Source organism: Tachysurus fulvidraco, chromosome 4 (genome assembly GCF_022655615.1).
Source record: "Tachysurus fulvidraco isolate hzauxx_2018 chromosome 4, HZAU_PFXX_2.0, whole genome shotgun sequence".
NCBI classification, from domain to species: domain Eukaryota; kingdom Metazoa; phylum Chordata; class Actinopteri; order Siluriformes; family Bagridae; genus Tachysurus; species Tachysurus fulvidraco.
In genome coordinates this window covers 18,621,579-18,638,325 of record NC_062521.1, presented here as the reverse complement: position 1 = coordinate 18,638,325, position 16,747 = coordinate 18,621,579, and the positions used below count along the sequence as shown (strand labels likewise).

General features: G+C 35.6%; 3 protein-coding genes across 3 annotated transcripts; 2 read left to right on the top strand and 1 right to left on the bottom strand.

Moving 5' to 3' along the window:
• Window positions 1-1,242: 1,242 nt before the first annotated feature.
• msx3 (muscle segment homeobox 3) lies at window positions 1,243-3,522 on the top strand. Its single transcript, XM_027174868.2, has 2 exons — window positions 1,243-1,961; window positions 2,227-3,522. Exons 1-2 carry the CDS (start codon window positions 1,568-1,570, stop codon window positions 2,640-2,642), a joined length of 810 nt encoding a protein of 269 aa, XP_027030669.1. The 5' UTR covers window positions 1,243-1,567; the 3' UTR covers window positions 2,643-3,522.
• Window positions 3,523-4,274: 752 nt separating this feature from the next.
• znf511 (zinc finger protein 511) lies at window positions 4,275-8,093 on the bottom strand. Its single transcript, XM_027174962.2, has 6 exons — window positions 7,819-8,093; window positions 6,789-6,862; window positions 5,928-6,129; window positions 4,859-4,983; window positions 4,556-4,735; window positions 4,275-4,448 (listed from the first exon to the last, which is right to left on the bottom strand). Exons 1-6 carry the CDS (start codon window positions 8,017-8,019, stop codon window positions 4,379-4,381), a joined length of 852 nt encoding a protein of 283 aa, XP_027030763.2. The 5' UTR covers window positions 8,020-8,093; the 3' UTR covers window positions 4,275-4,378.
• A 938-nt stretch (window positions 8,094-9,031) lies between these two features.
• On the top strand, window positions 9,032-16,642 carry adam8a (ADAM metallopeptidase domain 8a). Its single transcript, XM_027174961.2, has 25 exons — window positions 9,032-9,193; window positions 9,334-9,434; window positions 9,680-9,753; window positions 9,849-9,927; window positions 10,022-10,098; window positions 10,551-10,740; window positions 11,013-11,075; window positions 11,199-11,267; window positions 11,372-11,541; window positions 12,169-12,250; window positions 12,367-12,509; window positions 12,600-12,777; window positions 12,868-12,957; window positions 13,315-13,510; window positions 13,661-13,733; window positions 13,819-13,987; window positions 14,074-14,151; window positions 14,354-14,438; window positions 14,555-14,663; window positions 14,814-14,997; window positions 15,084-15,119; window positions 15,415-15,471; window positions 15,640-15,711; window positions 15,850-15,921; window positions 16,014-16,642. Exons 1-25 carry the CDS (start codon window positions 9,142-9,144, stop codon window positions 16,059-16,061), a joined length of 2,547 nt encoding a protein of 848 aa, XP_027030762.2. The 5' UTR covers window positions 9,032-9,141; the 3' UTR covers window positions 16,062-16,642.
• Window positions 16,643-16,747: the final 105 nt, after the last annotated feature.

Sequence of the window (16,747 nt, the reverse complement as noted above, 5' to 3'; positions counted from 1 at the left end):
CTAAAAAATTTAAAGCTATGTCCCACAAAGCTAAATATTAACTGATTATTAAATGATTATTAGTTAATTGGCATAAATCAAATATACAAACATTAAATTCCTTTGAATTTAAGTGAATTTTTAAATGCATTGTAAAGCCGTGCAGGTAAACGTTAACACATTCTCACTTTACCGACAATCCGAACAAAACCATGCAATTAAAAATATTATTTGTATTTAAATAGATTTTAAAAATATTATTCTCATATAAAATATTTAAAAGCAGCACATTGTAACCAATGTAATTAAATGGATTGTTAAATATTTAACTTTCCTGAAGTTAATGGCTTGTTTACAACTGTCAAGAGAGAACATAAAAAGGCAAAGCCCACTTTTAGTTTATTCTGTTAAAAACGAATCTAAACATATCACAGGTTATGTGTTTTCATCGAACATTCATGATGAGATTGGTGAGGTTGGAGTGTGTAGCATTAGTGTGTCAGGGTGTGGGAACCGCTCGCTCTGCACTTATTTCCCTGCCATTAAAGTGCTGCAGGAGAGAATTGGTTAAGTGGAGCTACCCGCTGCCTTACTCTCCCCGAGGTAGCTTCCTTTTTGATCTCGCCGAGACTGGCGCCTTCCAAAGCACGACTTGTCTGCCTTATGAAATGCTTTGACTTACGGTGAAGGCTTGCCAGTTGCGTTTCAATAGAAGCTTTTTTTTTGCAACCTTAAAGGGCCAAGACAAGCTTTAAACTGCTGTAATGTGGCGTGACACAATCGTCATTCATTCACTCCCATCATTTATCAATTGTCCCCGAAGATCAAGCTAAACGTGTTCTAATTGGTGCACTTTATTTTGTCTTTACTACTAAAAATGTTAATTCTCTATGTCCTCAATTTTAATCTATTTTTGCTAACAGACATTCTGCTAGACAAAAAAAAAATGTTTACAAATAAGCCTAATTATGTGGCCTAATTTTTATGTAGTCTGAGGCTGAAATGAGGCAAAAATTTTCCAATGTGTTAAAGTTGTAAACAGATTCAGATATATTTCTTTAAAAAAAAGAAGAAGAAGAAGGAAGAACTCCCCAAGGAGGTGACTAGTTGTCTTGCTGCCTGGTCTCGATAAGGGTTAAGCTAATGAGTGCGGAGTCAAGCGCTCTCTCTCTCTCTCTCTCTCTCTCTCTCTCTCTCTCTCTCTCTCTCTCTCTCTCTTTCTGGCCCTCCGGTTAATTGCAACAAAAGTTCTCAAATAGCTCAAACACTGGAGCCCTGGAGCCATCAATAAACCACCGCGGCAAGACAAGTATGATTGACCATGCACATTTCTTTCAAAATCACTTTGACGTCCGTCCCTAAGAAAGTTTGCTGGCCAATCAAAACGCAGACATGGGGAGTCATGTGGGTAAAATCAAGTGGCGATTGGAGGGCGGCAAAGAAGAAAGCGTACTTTTGGGAGTTTTATAGCTGGGAGAGTTTTGAGCTATACAAGAAAGAAGGAACTGTCGCAGAGACACGACGAATGACAGAGAGAAAAAGAAGCGAGGACGAGTTAAACTGAGAGGGCCTGGCATTTGGAAGTTGTATGGCCCCTTTACCCTCCACGATGAGCTCTGTTCAAGGACCGCTTTCTCAGGAAGCTGAAACACATAAGCGCGCAAACACAGACGCAGAAGACGCTGAGGGCACAGAGAGAGCCAAAGGATGTAAAAATAAGGCGTTCAGTCTTCCCTTTAGCGTGGAGTCTCTAATATCGGACCGAGTTACTACTAGGACTTCATTTTCCGCATCCGACTCCGGGCATATATCCCCTTCTGAGGAGCGATCACAACTCTCACCAATGGCTCTTTACACAGACAGGAAACTGCCGCTGGAAAGCGTCTCAAACTTGGCTGTGGGGAAAAGAGGAGAGTCTGAGGAGCGGAATGAGAAGGGACAGGGCGGATGGTATCAGACTCCATCATACGCCTCCCCGCCGAGTAAGTGACAATCCATAACAAAGTTTAAACGTGTGTTCCGGGCCATATTAATGCTCTTGAAACACATATGCCATATTTGTTCGTGTAGCCTATGAAGGGTTGTCATGCGGGAAACATATTGGTGCTTTGGAACACGTTTTCTTGTGGGAGAAACTAATGTGCCGAAATAATAAAAGGTTAAACAACCCATATCCGTGTAAGTGCTTAGTTTGTCTACGTCCCTTTCTTTCTGTTATTCTCATACTTCTTTGGGTTTCTTTTACAGGACACACCAGTCCGTCTCCGTGCACTCTCCGTAAACACAAGAACAACAGAAAACCGAGGACGCCGTTCACCACCTCACAGCTGCTAGCTTTAGAGAGAAAGTTTCGGCAGAAGCAATACCTCTCCATTGCAGAAAGAGCGGAGTTTTCCAATTCACTCAATCTAACAGAGACACAAGTGAAGATATGGTTCCAAAACAGGAGAGCGAAAGCAAAGAGACTTCAAGAAGCAGAGTTAGAGAAACTGAAACTCGCCTCAAAACCTCTATTACCGGCGTTCGCCTTTCCCTTCCCGCTGGGAGCGCACGTGGGTTCTCCGGGTCTCTATGCAGCCTCGGGTTCTTTCCCGCGGCCTTCACTGCCCGTGCCGGGACTTTTTGGAGGACCTGTTACCTATGGGATGTATTATTTGTCTTAAATGATTTCAGTGTAATTAACGGCAGGACTGCTGTTTATGCCAGTCATAAACGGACAAGTAAAATGTCCAGCTATGAACTTTGAAGTAAAAGAAACTGGCGCGAGCATACACACATTTAAGTCCGAGAGCGACAATTAAGAAATATAAAATAAATAAATAAATATATATATATATTAAGCTTTCAGTGGTGCCCTCCGAATAAATAACATGGGACTTATAGGCCTTACTATTTAGCCCCCCGCCCAAAAACCATCAAACCACGATGTTTTTAAATCGGCAGCAATCTCGTTTTAATTAAAGTCGTCTTTGAAGAAACCAAGTGCTGTAAATGAAGCCTGTTATACAACATTTTAATTTGAAACAATATATAAAATATTTTTTAAATGATGTCATGAAGGCCAGGAACATCTGTGTCAGACTATTTTAGTACCCCTCAAGCAGGCCTACATCTAACTTGAAATTATTTTTATATTAATATATCACAAAGATCCATTTACAAAATAAAAATACAGAGGTACTTGTCATTTTTTTTTGCGTACTGTTTTTCAGTGTTTTTGTAGATGCGTTCGCGCTCCATTGTCTCTTTTCACAGTCGCAGTTTAAAAGTGAAGGTTATAAAGTTTCAGGGGTTTAGATTCGCCCTCAATGATGACTTTCATTGTTGTCTTCGTTTAGCCACAACACCCTGGTTCTACATGTACTATTCTATAGTTTGTTAGATTGTAAAATTAATCTCTAGACCATTTTTATAACTGTAAATAAGCGTATATATTAGCATACAGATATTTTCAACTACATTTGAAATTACGAATAGAATTGATATTTATATACTGTGTTTACATTTACCTCCTGTAAATAATTGTATATATTTGTACAGAAAAATAGAAAAAGTAATCTTTTGTATTAAACAAAAATACATTTTCAACAAGTTGAGTGTGCCTTATTGTACTGGAGCTTTTTCTATGATATTATTAGAAAATATATTATATAAGAATTGATGTTAAGTATCATTCACTTGTACATTCACACGCATATACGTGTAAAATCCTTTTGGTGTTTAGGATCAAATTTAATCCGATCCGTAAAGATTCAGGTGGTCTTTTTTTTTTTTTTTTTTACAAAAATAATGAAATACGGGAAAATTGTGGAGACAAGGCGCACAGTCGCATCCTTTAAAATGACCTTTCTTATGAGCAACTGTTTATTTTTTTAAAATCAACAAACTGTTAGAATTAATAAGAAAAACAGTCACTTACATTATTAAGTCTGACTTCGATCTGGTTATGTGTTATTCTTTAATCCACATTAATTTAACCGTTATGAAAATTCTAAATTATTTGTTCTCAGTGTTTACATTTGCTCATTTGCTCTTCACTGAGATTCATTTTATAAATAAAAGAAATAAAATGTGCCTTCTTTCAATTTGGATCGAATTAATTACACTCAAAGTTGCACATAACCCAGCGCAACTGAAATCATTTTAAAAAACCAAATGCTTACTAAAGATGGTAAATATTCACTCCAGTGTGTTCAATTCATTCCAGTCCTTCAATTCAGGACCTACAACAATTTAACCAAAAAATAATAAATAATCAATACATTACATTTTGCCAGAAAGGATGCAGACTTTGCTTTTGCTTTATTTTTATTGAAAAAATAATTGTCTAATATGACTGGATGCAGGCAAGCATAAGATCATATAAACGATATAGTATTTAACAAAGGCAAGCTTTCGTCTATTTCTTTTTCCTTCCACTTCTGAAGCCTCTGACTGAGCCATGGCCAAAACAAATAGTTGGTGGCACCCTGGAAAAAAACAAAAAACAAATCGATATTAAATAAGCATTTAAAATAATGATACACTCACATTTTTGTAATTGCTGACACTTGCTAGACACTTTAGAACTACTTACTTATATGAATAATGTGTTTTTTGTTGCTCAGGAAGGACAAGCTTGTGGCTCTCAGACTCTTTGCTGAGAGAAAAATCCATCAACTCCCAATTCTCTAATTCTCCATGTCGACTAACTACATTACCAGGCCCTGTCAAACACATTTCTTCCTGCTGAGTAATCTTTTCCAAGTTTGTTCCCCTGAAAGATGAATAAAAATACTTACTACAATGGGCTAACATTAGCAAGATTTTAAGTAAAAATGGACACTAACGAACGATTTCCAAAGACTGTATAATGAAATCAAAACTTTAGTTTTAATACCTTTTGTTTTTTTTGGGTTTGTCAAATCTGAAGTCTGATGGATAGCTGTGAGTTGTGATCAGATGCTCTTTCCTTCCTTTGCTAGTTTGGAATTTCAGTCCACATCCCTCAACCAAACATTGATACTGAAAAGCAATATTACAGTCGACATCTTAACAACAGTCGAGTTGTTCCCAGTTGTGTAGTAGGAGTAGACTGTTTCCATTTTGCATGCAGTCATGCTATTTAAAGTCTTTAAAAATTAGGCTACAATATAAAGCAAGAAAACAGTTAATATTTTCCTAAACAAAGCAGGCGGACAAAAGTCAAAGGCGTAAACAAAGACAGAATGATTTTCCATTCTTCAAAAATACAGTTCACTTACTACAGCCAAAAGATGGCGGCATAAACTACATACATTAGAAAAAAATTTATGCGCAATTTTCTGATAATAAGCATGCAGTGAGATTTTGTTTGTTGGCATTTAATGTAAAAGCTGGCTGCTTGTATATGAAAGTGTTCCAGTGGGATACGCTTTTTTTTATGTTTACTTTTAGTAAACAAAAGTAAAAGATTCACTGCTTCACATTATAGTGTCTTCTTATAGCCCACTATACCTTAACTAAAAGGGACATCTCTCTTTCAGAACATGTGTAACATGTTGTTTATGTATTCTGTACTTTGTTGATGTAGAGTATTACAAGTCTCAGCACAAATGCTTAAAGCAGTGACAATTTTCACTTTATATTCAATGCAGCATATCCACATGATATTTAGCTATAGGAGGCTCGGCTGTTTAATTCACTACTAATTTAATTGTCATTAGCTGCTGTTCACTAAGATGCTGCTTGGTTCAAGATGTGCCATATGATTCACATAGCTAAATTTCCAGCACTGCTTTAATCATTCAAGAATTTGTAAATGTTGTAGGCATTAATTTAGTACTGGGGTTTTGGCTGTGCAGGCAAATGACATAACAAAACAGGGATACAAATTTGTATCTTTAAACGCAAATGAAACGTTTACATTTTGTACAAATGTAATGTTTTTACTTCATAATGATCATGGACATTTCTGCTGTAGACATTACCATACACTCTCTTTCTGCCATAACCTGAAAAAGAGAGTCGTGCCACTCCAATATGTGTATATCCAGCAGACGGTTGGATGGAAAGGAGCGCTTGCAGCTGGAGCACACATGACGATGAAGTGAATTGTAGTGGTGCTCATATCCCTCAACAGTGTCAAAGAGCTGCTTACAGCCAGCAATATGACACTGGAATTCTGAAATGCTTAAAATAAGTCAAAGATATATGACGTTAATGCTTATCATAATTATAAATCCATCTCAATCTAGTATAAAAAATATTTTTCTTTGGCATTTTAAAAGTTTACAATGGGTGTGTAATAGAACACCACAGCACTGTTCTCAAGAGACTTTAGGACAGAAGAATCATTAGAGAACATATCTAACATATATAATATTTCTAAAAACACGATGTTTACTGAAATATTCCACCAATTATTAAGAGCCTGAAAGCAACTGTTGGTGATGCACTGATCAAATGAATACTTTATTATGATGGAATATTAATCTATCATTATTCTATCATTTTATATTTCACCAAATGTTTTTACTAATGGTCACCATTAAATATTTACATTTACATGTAAAACAATAAATGGAAACATATTGGTATCATGTGGCAAATTACACAAAATAATTAGCCACCCACATCACACACAAATATTCAATAAATATTATATATGGTAAAATATGCAGATTATCTACCGCTGTAGCTTCATTAAAGAATAAATGTGTGGCTCCATTTAAAAAAAAAACATACACATTATGCCTTTTTTACAGGATAACAGTAATGCTGGACACAGACATACTGTCATATTACAATACAAGTTCACACTGTATGTCTGTATATCTAATAATACTCACTTTAATGCTGGAGATTCCTCAGTAAAAGGTGTCACAAGATCCTGCAAGTACAAGTGTCGGTGCACATCACCATCCTGTTGGGGTGAAGGAAAAGCTCAGAACAGAAACCAACTGCAATATAAAAACCCTCTGCAAGCAGGCATCCCTTTGAGTGTAAAAACATACACAAACCCACATATAATCACAGTACAGCAATAACGTTTGTTGGTCTAAGAGATATCTTAATTTTAGGCTACTTATTTTTAAGTTAGCTGACTTTTTGTATATAAACCCAATACTGGAACTTTAACTGATGGAGTGTAACGAAAAGTCAACACTTTGTGCAATGAATAACTAAATAAAATTAACACTAACATGGTTTTTGCAGCACCATACATCACCATTAAAGCCTTTACAGACAGAGGTGTGTTGCCTTACTTGAACCCAATACCCTGCAACACTCCAAGATCTAAATTATCATGTATCTCCAGGGTTTCTGGCCTTGAAATAGTGCCAGAGCTTTTTTCAGATTAAGTTTTACATTTTCCAGACTTTCAGCCTTTATTCAGCCTCAGGTTCAGATTATTGTCCTACTATTTAAAAGTATTCTAACTCTATTATTAAAAGGAAAACAAACATGATATTTATTAGGGAAGTTGCATTAATAAGGGGGTGACAGTAAACACAACTAATATAGAAACAACTTGAGGTGAGTATATTAATCCTTTTGAAAATCCTTTTCCAATGCAATCAGAATATTAATTTTAATAGTACAGATTCTGTATTTGCACACGTCTGGAAACAAGATTCTTTAAATCCGGTCTTTTACTTATTTACATATTTCTCAATGTTGATAAAATGTGGATTTGGCAACTTTTAATATGATTCATTTGGGATTGGTTTATAATGCGCGCGCGCGCGCGCGTGTGTGTGTGTATATAAAACAAGGGGGCCTTTCTAAGCTGGATCGGTTGTGAGTAACAGTGAATTTAAACTGCTATCACTTTTAACCTAGACGCACTCATATAATAAAGATTAGAAGTAAACCTACCACAAAGATCTCATCATCTTTGTCCAAACGAATTCTCTGTGGTGTAAATGTAAACGGTGAGTTGTTTTCCTCCAGTCCATCGCCTCTTCTGACATGAAAACTCAAGCTGCTAGAATTCTCAACTACTGGAACAGAATGAATATCGATTCTCTGTGCATCACAACCAATCAAATGCTGAATCAAATTAGTAGACTGCAGCATAGCTCGTATGTCTTATTTCTGACTATCAACACACGCGTTTCTCACATGTACTTCCTTACACGTCATTCACGTCACTGCAGTCGGTGTCTCATAGGTCCTAAACTCTCTCTAACGCCAAAATCATTTCATTTGTACAGACAAACTGTAGCCACAAGAGGGCAGCAAAGCCCGCATGCTAAGGCTGTGTATGCACACTAACTAAATTTCGGCTTGTTGGAAAAAATACATGGCGAACAGTGTCCTGACTGTCGGTGTTTCAGCAGCACAGACTCTAAGTATTCAGGTGTGGATCCTGCTTGATTGAAACATAAACCTGTTGGCCCTTTACAAATAAGATTAGACACCCATAAAGAACAGCGAAGCTATTTGTTTAAGTGCTGTCGGAAACACTCCAATAGCATACTGTACACATATGGCCAAAGGAGTGGACACCTGACCACATTACCCTCTCTCTCTCTCTCTCTCTCTCTCTCTCTCTCTCTCTCTCTCTCTCTCTCTCTCTCTCTCTCTCTCTCTCTCCATTCATTTTATCCCAGAAGGTTTTTAGTGTTCAACCATGGCAAACATGTCAGCTTTCTCATGTTTCCTTTCTCATGTCTGCTTTTTCATGTCTGCTTTCTCATGCCAGCTTTCTCATGCCAGCTTTCTCTTGTCTCCTTTCTTATGCCAGTTTTCTCATGTCTCCATTCTCATGTCTCCTTTCTCATGTCTGCTTTCATGCAACAGGTTTGGGACTTTTAATTCCAATGAAGGGAAATTATGATGTTACAACATGGAGACATTTTATACAACTGTGTGCAAACCAGAAGCTTAGTACATAACGACCTTTATAAGACCATATAAGCAAAGTGATTTTATTGTACTTTTCATTAAGGAGATGGTTGCCCTAGTCCTGTAGATGGCGTGTATGGTTTAAATGGGAAATCCTTTTTTGGGTGTAAAAAACCCTGTGACTCGGTGATGAGTGGCTCTTCCCGGATACTGAGGTCACACACTGTTCATGATCATGCTTATTCTCAGCATGTTCTCACTCAGAGGCGGGGCGGTGACCAAACCTGCAAGAAAAGTTAGAGAAGTCCGGAGTTTCTTCATTTAACAGCCAAGAAGCACAACAGGACAACCATGCGCTGTACTGGATTATTTTTATTACTCTGTTCCTATGTTTCAGTTTGGGGTGAGTACAATGATGACCATGATCTTTTAATACGGGGATGCTAATTTTATGTGGGTTGGCGGCATAGTGATTATATGTAATATATTTAACCTAATATAAGAAACTAAAAACAATAAGTGACAATTTGAACTGGTTCACAGAGATTTGTGGAACTGCGCATGCGCATCTCCCCCATGTGTCGCGCTACGAGGTGGTCCGATTGCGGACAGGGCGAGTAAAGAGGAGCGCCTTTCTGCAAGAGGTGCGAACATTTAGTTGTCATTTTAAACACATTTTGTAAATGCATGCAGTTTAAGCACTAAATAATTTACAAATATAATTCATCTAAGTGTTTTAAACATTAACATAATGACATTCTGTTTTAAAAGAAGACTATTAATTAAATTTAAGCTATATAAAAAAATCTATCTATCTATCTATCTATCTATCTATCTATCTATCTACCTAACTTTCTATTTATTACTGCAATGTCTTTTATGCCAATAGAAAAATCCTTCTGCAGTTGAATATGCCCTGGATATTGATGGGAAAACCTTCACAATATCTCTGGAAAAGAATAGGTGTGGCAAACTTTAAAAATAAATATATAAATAATAACAAAAGGGAGAAAATCATTTACTAAATTTTTCACTTTAATAATGTGTTTTCATTTCAGGGAGCTGTTAGCAAAGAATTACACTCTGACTTACTACACCGAAGATGGGGCAAAAGAGATTACATATCCATCTAATGTAGTAAGACAGTTCAAAATCTAATCAAATTTGTCTCTATGTTGTCTTGTACATATTAAATTTTACACATATGATTGATCTATTTTGCGTTTTGTAGGACCACTGCTACTATCATGGACAGATTCAAAATATAAATGACTCCTCAGTCAGTGTTGGTATGTGCTCAGGGATGCGGTAAGGAAACTATATGATGCCTTTCAGTTGATTAAATGTGATTATTAAACATATATAAATGTTTTAAAGATATATTATTTAAGTGACCATACTTTTGTGTTTTTTATGTACACAAGAAAATATATATTCATAAAAAAATCATTATCATTCTTACAATAGGGTCAATAAAACAACAGATTGACTAATTTTTATTGTCTTATGAATAATGTTAAATTTTAAAAAAGGAATGATGTCAATTATTTTTAGAAGTTTAATAGATCCGATTGGTCACAAAATTGTTTTCTGTTTATTTTGCTGGACCTCACTTTTACTTTACCATTAAGTGGTTTATGAATACTCTGTGTAAACATAATTTCACTGCATAGTTAATGCAGCATACAAGAAGCAAACAAGTATACCAATTGCCTCAATCTGCTTCTTTTATTGAACATGTCTGGTGTTAATATTTTCAGTGGGTTTTTGAGAGCAGAAAATCAGGTTTATCTGATTGAGCCTCTGGAGGATTCTGTGAAAGGGGATCATGCAGTTTACAAACAAGAGCACTTGAGGACTAAGAGAGCAACTCATGGATACATCAATGATACCGTCTATGACTACGGAGTTGCGCCAAGACTTGCTGGGCTGCAAAAAAGTAGAAACATGGTACTGAGACTATAATTGATATGTAGTATTTGTTTTATCTGCTGCATCTATTGCATATAGAAATTGCACTCTATAGGAAGACTATCCACAAAACTTTCAAGAGTTTGGAAAATTAAGTGTTCCTAACTACATGGAAGCCATTATGCTAGACAAATGCTCTGTTTTCTTTTGTATTTTACACAAAGCCTTTAATGGTTTCTTAGTAAAGCTTCCTCTTTTTTTGAATCGTGGACTTCTCTAATTTAAATTCAAATTATTATTTATTTCCTAAGAAAATCAAGGTGCCAAAAGGAGGACGATACATTGAGATGGTTCTAGTGGTTGATTATAGAGAGGTATGTTGTTTTTTGTTTGTTTGTTTATGTATTTTCTTTAAAGCCTTGTCAGGATTTTCTTTTTAATACTTTGTGATCTAAAAAAACATTTTTTATGAGTTTTACCATATTTATTTATTTTAGTACAACAAATATGGAAGCTTGAAGAACATAGAGTCAAGAATGCTTGAAGTTGCTAATCATGTGAACAAGGTATTTCATCGTGTTACATTACTTGTGCTTGGATCTGTAATAAAACAAAAAATGTATTAGGCAATGTTTTACTGAATATGTTATTCAATAACATTTATTTTCAGCTCTATCGTCCTCTGAACATCCGTGTTATGTTGGTGGGATTAGAGGTCTGGAGTAATAAAGATCAGATTGATGTTAGTAATGTGCCTGATCACACTCTAGACCGTTTTTTAAAGTGGCGTCAGACAGACCTCCTGCCAAGAAAGAAGCATGACAATGCACAATTTGTTACGTGAGTAATTTGAAAATTGTTTATTTAAAGCATAAAATATAGATTCAACTTCAGAATTATAGAGAATGAATAAAAATATATACATTTAATGAAGAATACATGCAGAAATTGATTTTTCTTTAAGTGCAGATTTTCAGGTTTAAAATGATTATGCTTATTTATAAACTTGTTTGTTTATGTGGACCGTCCTCTATAATTTAGGCCACCAAGTTTTCAAAAGATTTTCAATGTAGAGTATGTGTTGGTTATTGCACTCTGTTTTAGTGTTGTTGTTTTTTTAGGTTAAACACTTTTGAAAGGTCAGTCTGAGGCCTAGTATGAACACTTTTTAGTACTTTGCCAGAAATATTCAGTCTAAAAGTATTAACAGTCCACCACCACATTTACAGTAGCTATCTGATGCTCTTGCTGGTATTCAGTCCTGTTTTTTCAAAAGTTTAGATTTAAAATCAACTCAACTGACCAAAACACAGCTGCTATTCTGATCAAATATATATTTTATACAAATATTTGTCATGCTGTACTAATTGTAACCTGGACAGCCTGAATATCCTGTGTACATACTAATATACATATTTTACACAATTATATCGGTTTTACATCTTTAACCCCTTATAATTAATACAGTGGGATGGATTTTTATGAATCAACTGTTGGCTTGGCTCCCGTGAAGTCTATGTGCTCTCCATCATCTGGTGCTGTGAATGAGGTTTGCTATACAATAATATAAAACAATTATTTTAGTTTACAATCTTGTATTTTATGAACTTATTGAGAGTATGGTAGAGGCATCAAGTTACTAACTGTAAACTGTTCTTTCTTCAGGACCATAGTAAAAATCCTCTTGGGATTGCCTCCACTATTGCACATGAAATGGGCCATAACTTGGGCATGTCACATGATACAGTAAACTGTGACTGTCCAAACACACAACCTGGCCAGAACTGTGTGATGGGAGAGAACATTGGGTAATATATATAAAGCACTTTATTAATTAAGACACCTGTATTGCTAGGCATGGTCTTTGGTGTAATTTTCCTTTTATCATCTTCCTGTAGATATGTGCTTCCTGACCGCTTCAGTAGTTGTAGCAAAATGGATTTGGAGACATTTTTACAGAATTATGATGTTCGGTGCCTGCTAAATTCTCCAAATGAGGATGATCTGTTTGGGGGTCCAGTATGTGGAAATGCCATTGTGGAAACAGGCGAGGAATGCGACTGTGGAACTTTGCAGGTAAAATTATATCATTTTTGCAATCATTTTCTAGCTTAGTCTATTTATATCATTGCAGTTTTTAAAAAAAAAGAAGTTCTCACCATTTAGGAATGTGATAACCCTTGCTGTAATGCCACGACCTGCCGACTGACAAAAGGCTCCGAGTGTGCGAATGGGGAGTGCTGTGACCAGTGCAAGGTAATAATGACCCAGTTGGACAATAGTACTCTGCATGTTTGGCTGTTTCATTTAGGTAGTTCCCTCTAAGCTGTCGTGTAAATGACATTAAGAAATGAAAATTGTGTGGAAATGTACTTACCTGTATGAAGTCCATTGTTAACATTTGAGACATGTTTTATACTTTAAAATGTGCTAGTGAAATAAATGTTATGTCTCCATGTTATTATTATTATTATTATTATTATTATTGTTGTTGTTGTTGTTGTTGTTGTTGTTAGTAATATTATTATTATTATTATTATTATTATTATTATTATTATTATTATTATTATTATTATTATTATTGAAGCTCTTTATACTTAATTCTATCTCCAGCTGAAGCAAGCAGGAAGTCTGTGTAGACCCAGTGCTCATGACTGTGATTTGGAGGAATATTGCACAGGGAAACTAGCACACTGTCCTAAAGATGAGTACAAGATGAATGGGCTTCCATGTAACTCCAACCAAGGATACTGCTATAATGGCGAGTGTCCAACACACCTGGAGCACTGCAAGACACTGTGGGGGCCAGGTACACTTTCTCCATTTCCCCTTATATTTGATTTTGGATATTTGTAAGTATGTCAATATTTTGTTACTTGATAATAAACCAAATGATTGTATAAGGTGCACGAATGAATAATGTATTCAGTTGTTAATTTAGTATCTGTTTACTTTCTAGATGCTGATGTTGCTGATGATGCATGCTTTGACAACAACTGTCAATGGCCCAGGCGTGGACATGAATGTGCCCAGTAAGTTTCCTTTTTGCTACCCCGTACTGTGTGTTACTTTTAGAATAATGGTGTTTACTTCAGAATAACAATATTTTTTCTATAGAAACAGGAAATGTGGGAAGATGTACTGCACTGGTGGAAATGAATTTCCCATAACCCAAAAGAAAAAGTATATAATTATGGGTGAGAAAATGTGCAATGTGGCTGTGGATGTACCTGGAACAGAGGACATAGGGATGGTGCCAACAGGTACCAAATGTGGGACAGACAAGGTAAGTGAATGAAATGTGTACTCAGTTTTTGGCTGACTTTACTAGTGTCTTCTAAATTTTGAAGTCTGATACCTTTTTGTTAACAGGTGTGTTACAACAGCCTTTGCCAGGATGTAACTGTCTATGGAACTGCTGACTGCTCTGCAAAATGCAATAATCACGGAGTATGTATTTAGATACAATATTTACTATTCAACATTAGGTTTCATGATAATGAATCAGGATATAATTTAAAAGGTCTTCTAAAGAATAAGAGAAGTTGCGCTTTTAAACTGAATTTTATTCCATGGTTTTGAATGTTTAGTCAGCATTTCCCAGGGGATGTGGAGATTTTTACCATGTGTAACTGTGATATTTTAATCATAGGTGTGTAACCATGAGAGGCAGTGCCACTGTGATCCAGGCTGGGCTCCACCCTACTGTGACACCAAGCTCTACGATATTTCAAGTGGTATGACAATTATTTTGTTTTATTGCACAAACTATTCAGGTCTACTTCTAATGTTTATATGAATGTTTGTGTAGTGGGCTGATGTTATATCAAATCTCTTTGATTTTTTCTAACAGGGCAAAATGTGGTCATTGGTGTGATTACTGCCATAAGCATTCTGCTGCTAACTGTTGTTTTTGGAGGCTTGATGTGTTATAAAAAACAAATGATATTCAGAAAGAAAAGGTTAGAAAAAGTTATTAGATTATTAATTGTTTCTGCATAATCAGCTGTAATATTTCTCACATAAAACAAATCCTTATTAATTTTTTTTTGTGTGTGTGCATGCATGTATGGTTTTTTTATTGTTTTTTTTTTCCCTCTCCCATATACAAGCTCCCTTACTTATATGAACGGCTACCCAGGTCAGTGCAATCCAGCATTTCAGCCAGTCAGTGCAAAGAACAGCCCCAAATGTGGACCCCCTCGTATCAGCCAGCCGACCTTACTAGAATCATCTGTAACGCAGTCCTGCACACCTCTATTTTCTACCATTTCACCTAGCAGAGCTCCACCACAGGTTAGATTAATTATCATTTTGATTCTATGTATACATTTATACTAATTATACCAGAATACTGATGACTGCTTACATTTTACCTCCAGCCTCCAAAGGTAGCAGAGCAATCCAGGAGGGAACAGGTGATTAATTTTGTAGATTTTTTTTATTAACAAACAAAAAACACAGATCTGACAATTGTAGTTATTCTGCCAGCAGTTCATGGGGCTAGATATTGTTGATAAACTAAATTTCCCAAAAACATTTTAGGCAAAAGAGACACTGATTACTTGTTAGCAACATAAACCACATACCAACAGTACCACTTGATTATATATTACAATGGTTATATATTAATATCACATTTGGTCATTGATCTATTTCACCATTACACTGCTGTTAATAAAACTTCATATTGCTTTTATGATTATGTTTTAGGTTTTGAAGCCTTTTGGCCCACGGCCTGTTGTTCAAAACAACATTAGTTTTGCTCAGGTATGGATCAAAATAGGCATTTACAGTGTGTTGATATTATTATGCCACATTTTAAGAAGCACATTCAAAAGGCATTAGCTATGTAGAATCCTTCTAATTATATAGATATTTTGATAGATTTTAATTTGGAAAAAAAAAGCGTTAATTAAGATCTTCCTTTGAATCCAGGAAAAACTATTGCCTGCCGAATCTAAACCACTTCCTCCATCAAAACCTTTACCTCCACTGATTACCAAGCCAGTAAGTCTTTATGTTCAACTGCTTGTTATTAAATATATTCCTACCACAATTATCATTGCTCTTTCCTATACCGATTTTGCTTTATATTGTATGTTACACAACTGTTTCCTGAAGGTTCTGCTTTGTTCAATATTGTAGGTGAATAAACCAAAAACCCCTCCAGTGCCTCCTGGAAAACCAAACAGAAACCTCACATGGAATCCCCCTCAGGTGAGTGTCTGAAGATTAAACTGATTATTCAGGATTGACTGCATTGCTGAATCAGCTGGTTAAGTCTTTAATTGATTGATTGTGTTCATCAGGCAGCTGCAGTACCAAAGGTTCCTCTCAAACCTCCAAAGTTCAGATGATGGGAAGCAGAATGACTTTCTCTGAATCATTGAGAGCTTCAAGAGAAGCTTTATGAGCAATCTTAATGCCTCTACAAGGGACACAGCTGTGAAGATTATTCAGACTTTTGTGTGTACTTTGGAATGGAGAAACAGGATGGGCTTCAAAATCATGGGAAAATATCCCACAAAGAACTGAATGTTTGAAGCCCTTTGGGATGTACTACCTTTTTGTTCCTATGTCCTACTTGATGTAGTTGCTTGAAGAATATTTTCTTGTTACATCTTGATGTACTGATTTTTTAAATTATCATATTTGACTGTTAAATACAGCAGGGAGTGTATGCAAAAATAGATGGTCACCATAATTTAAAATGATTTGTCTCTTCTGTACCTTTTACAATAATAGTAATTTTACTTGCAATGGTCAACATTGTGCTATTATAGTTGTTGTTTTTTTTTTTTTTCCTCAGTCATGTTCATGTTAATTCTCAGCTGGTCTGAGAGCCTGAAGAATGTTAAATAATTTTAAATATTTAATTCATTAAATGCTATTGATGGTTTAAAAATATAAATAAATAAACGATTAATTTTTCTCACAATATTTTGGTAATGTCAATTTAGTTACAAAGGTGAAAATCACAGCCCATAATTATTGACGTTTTTATATTTATTGTTATTGTTATTAGCCTGTTTTAACTGCGCTA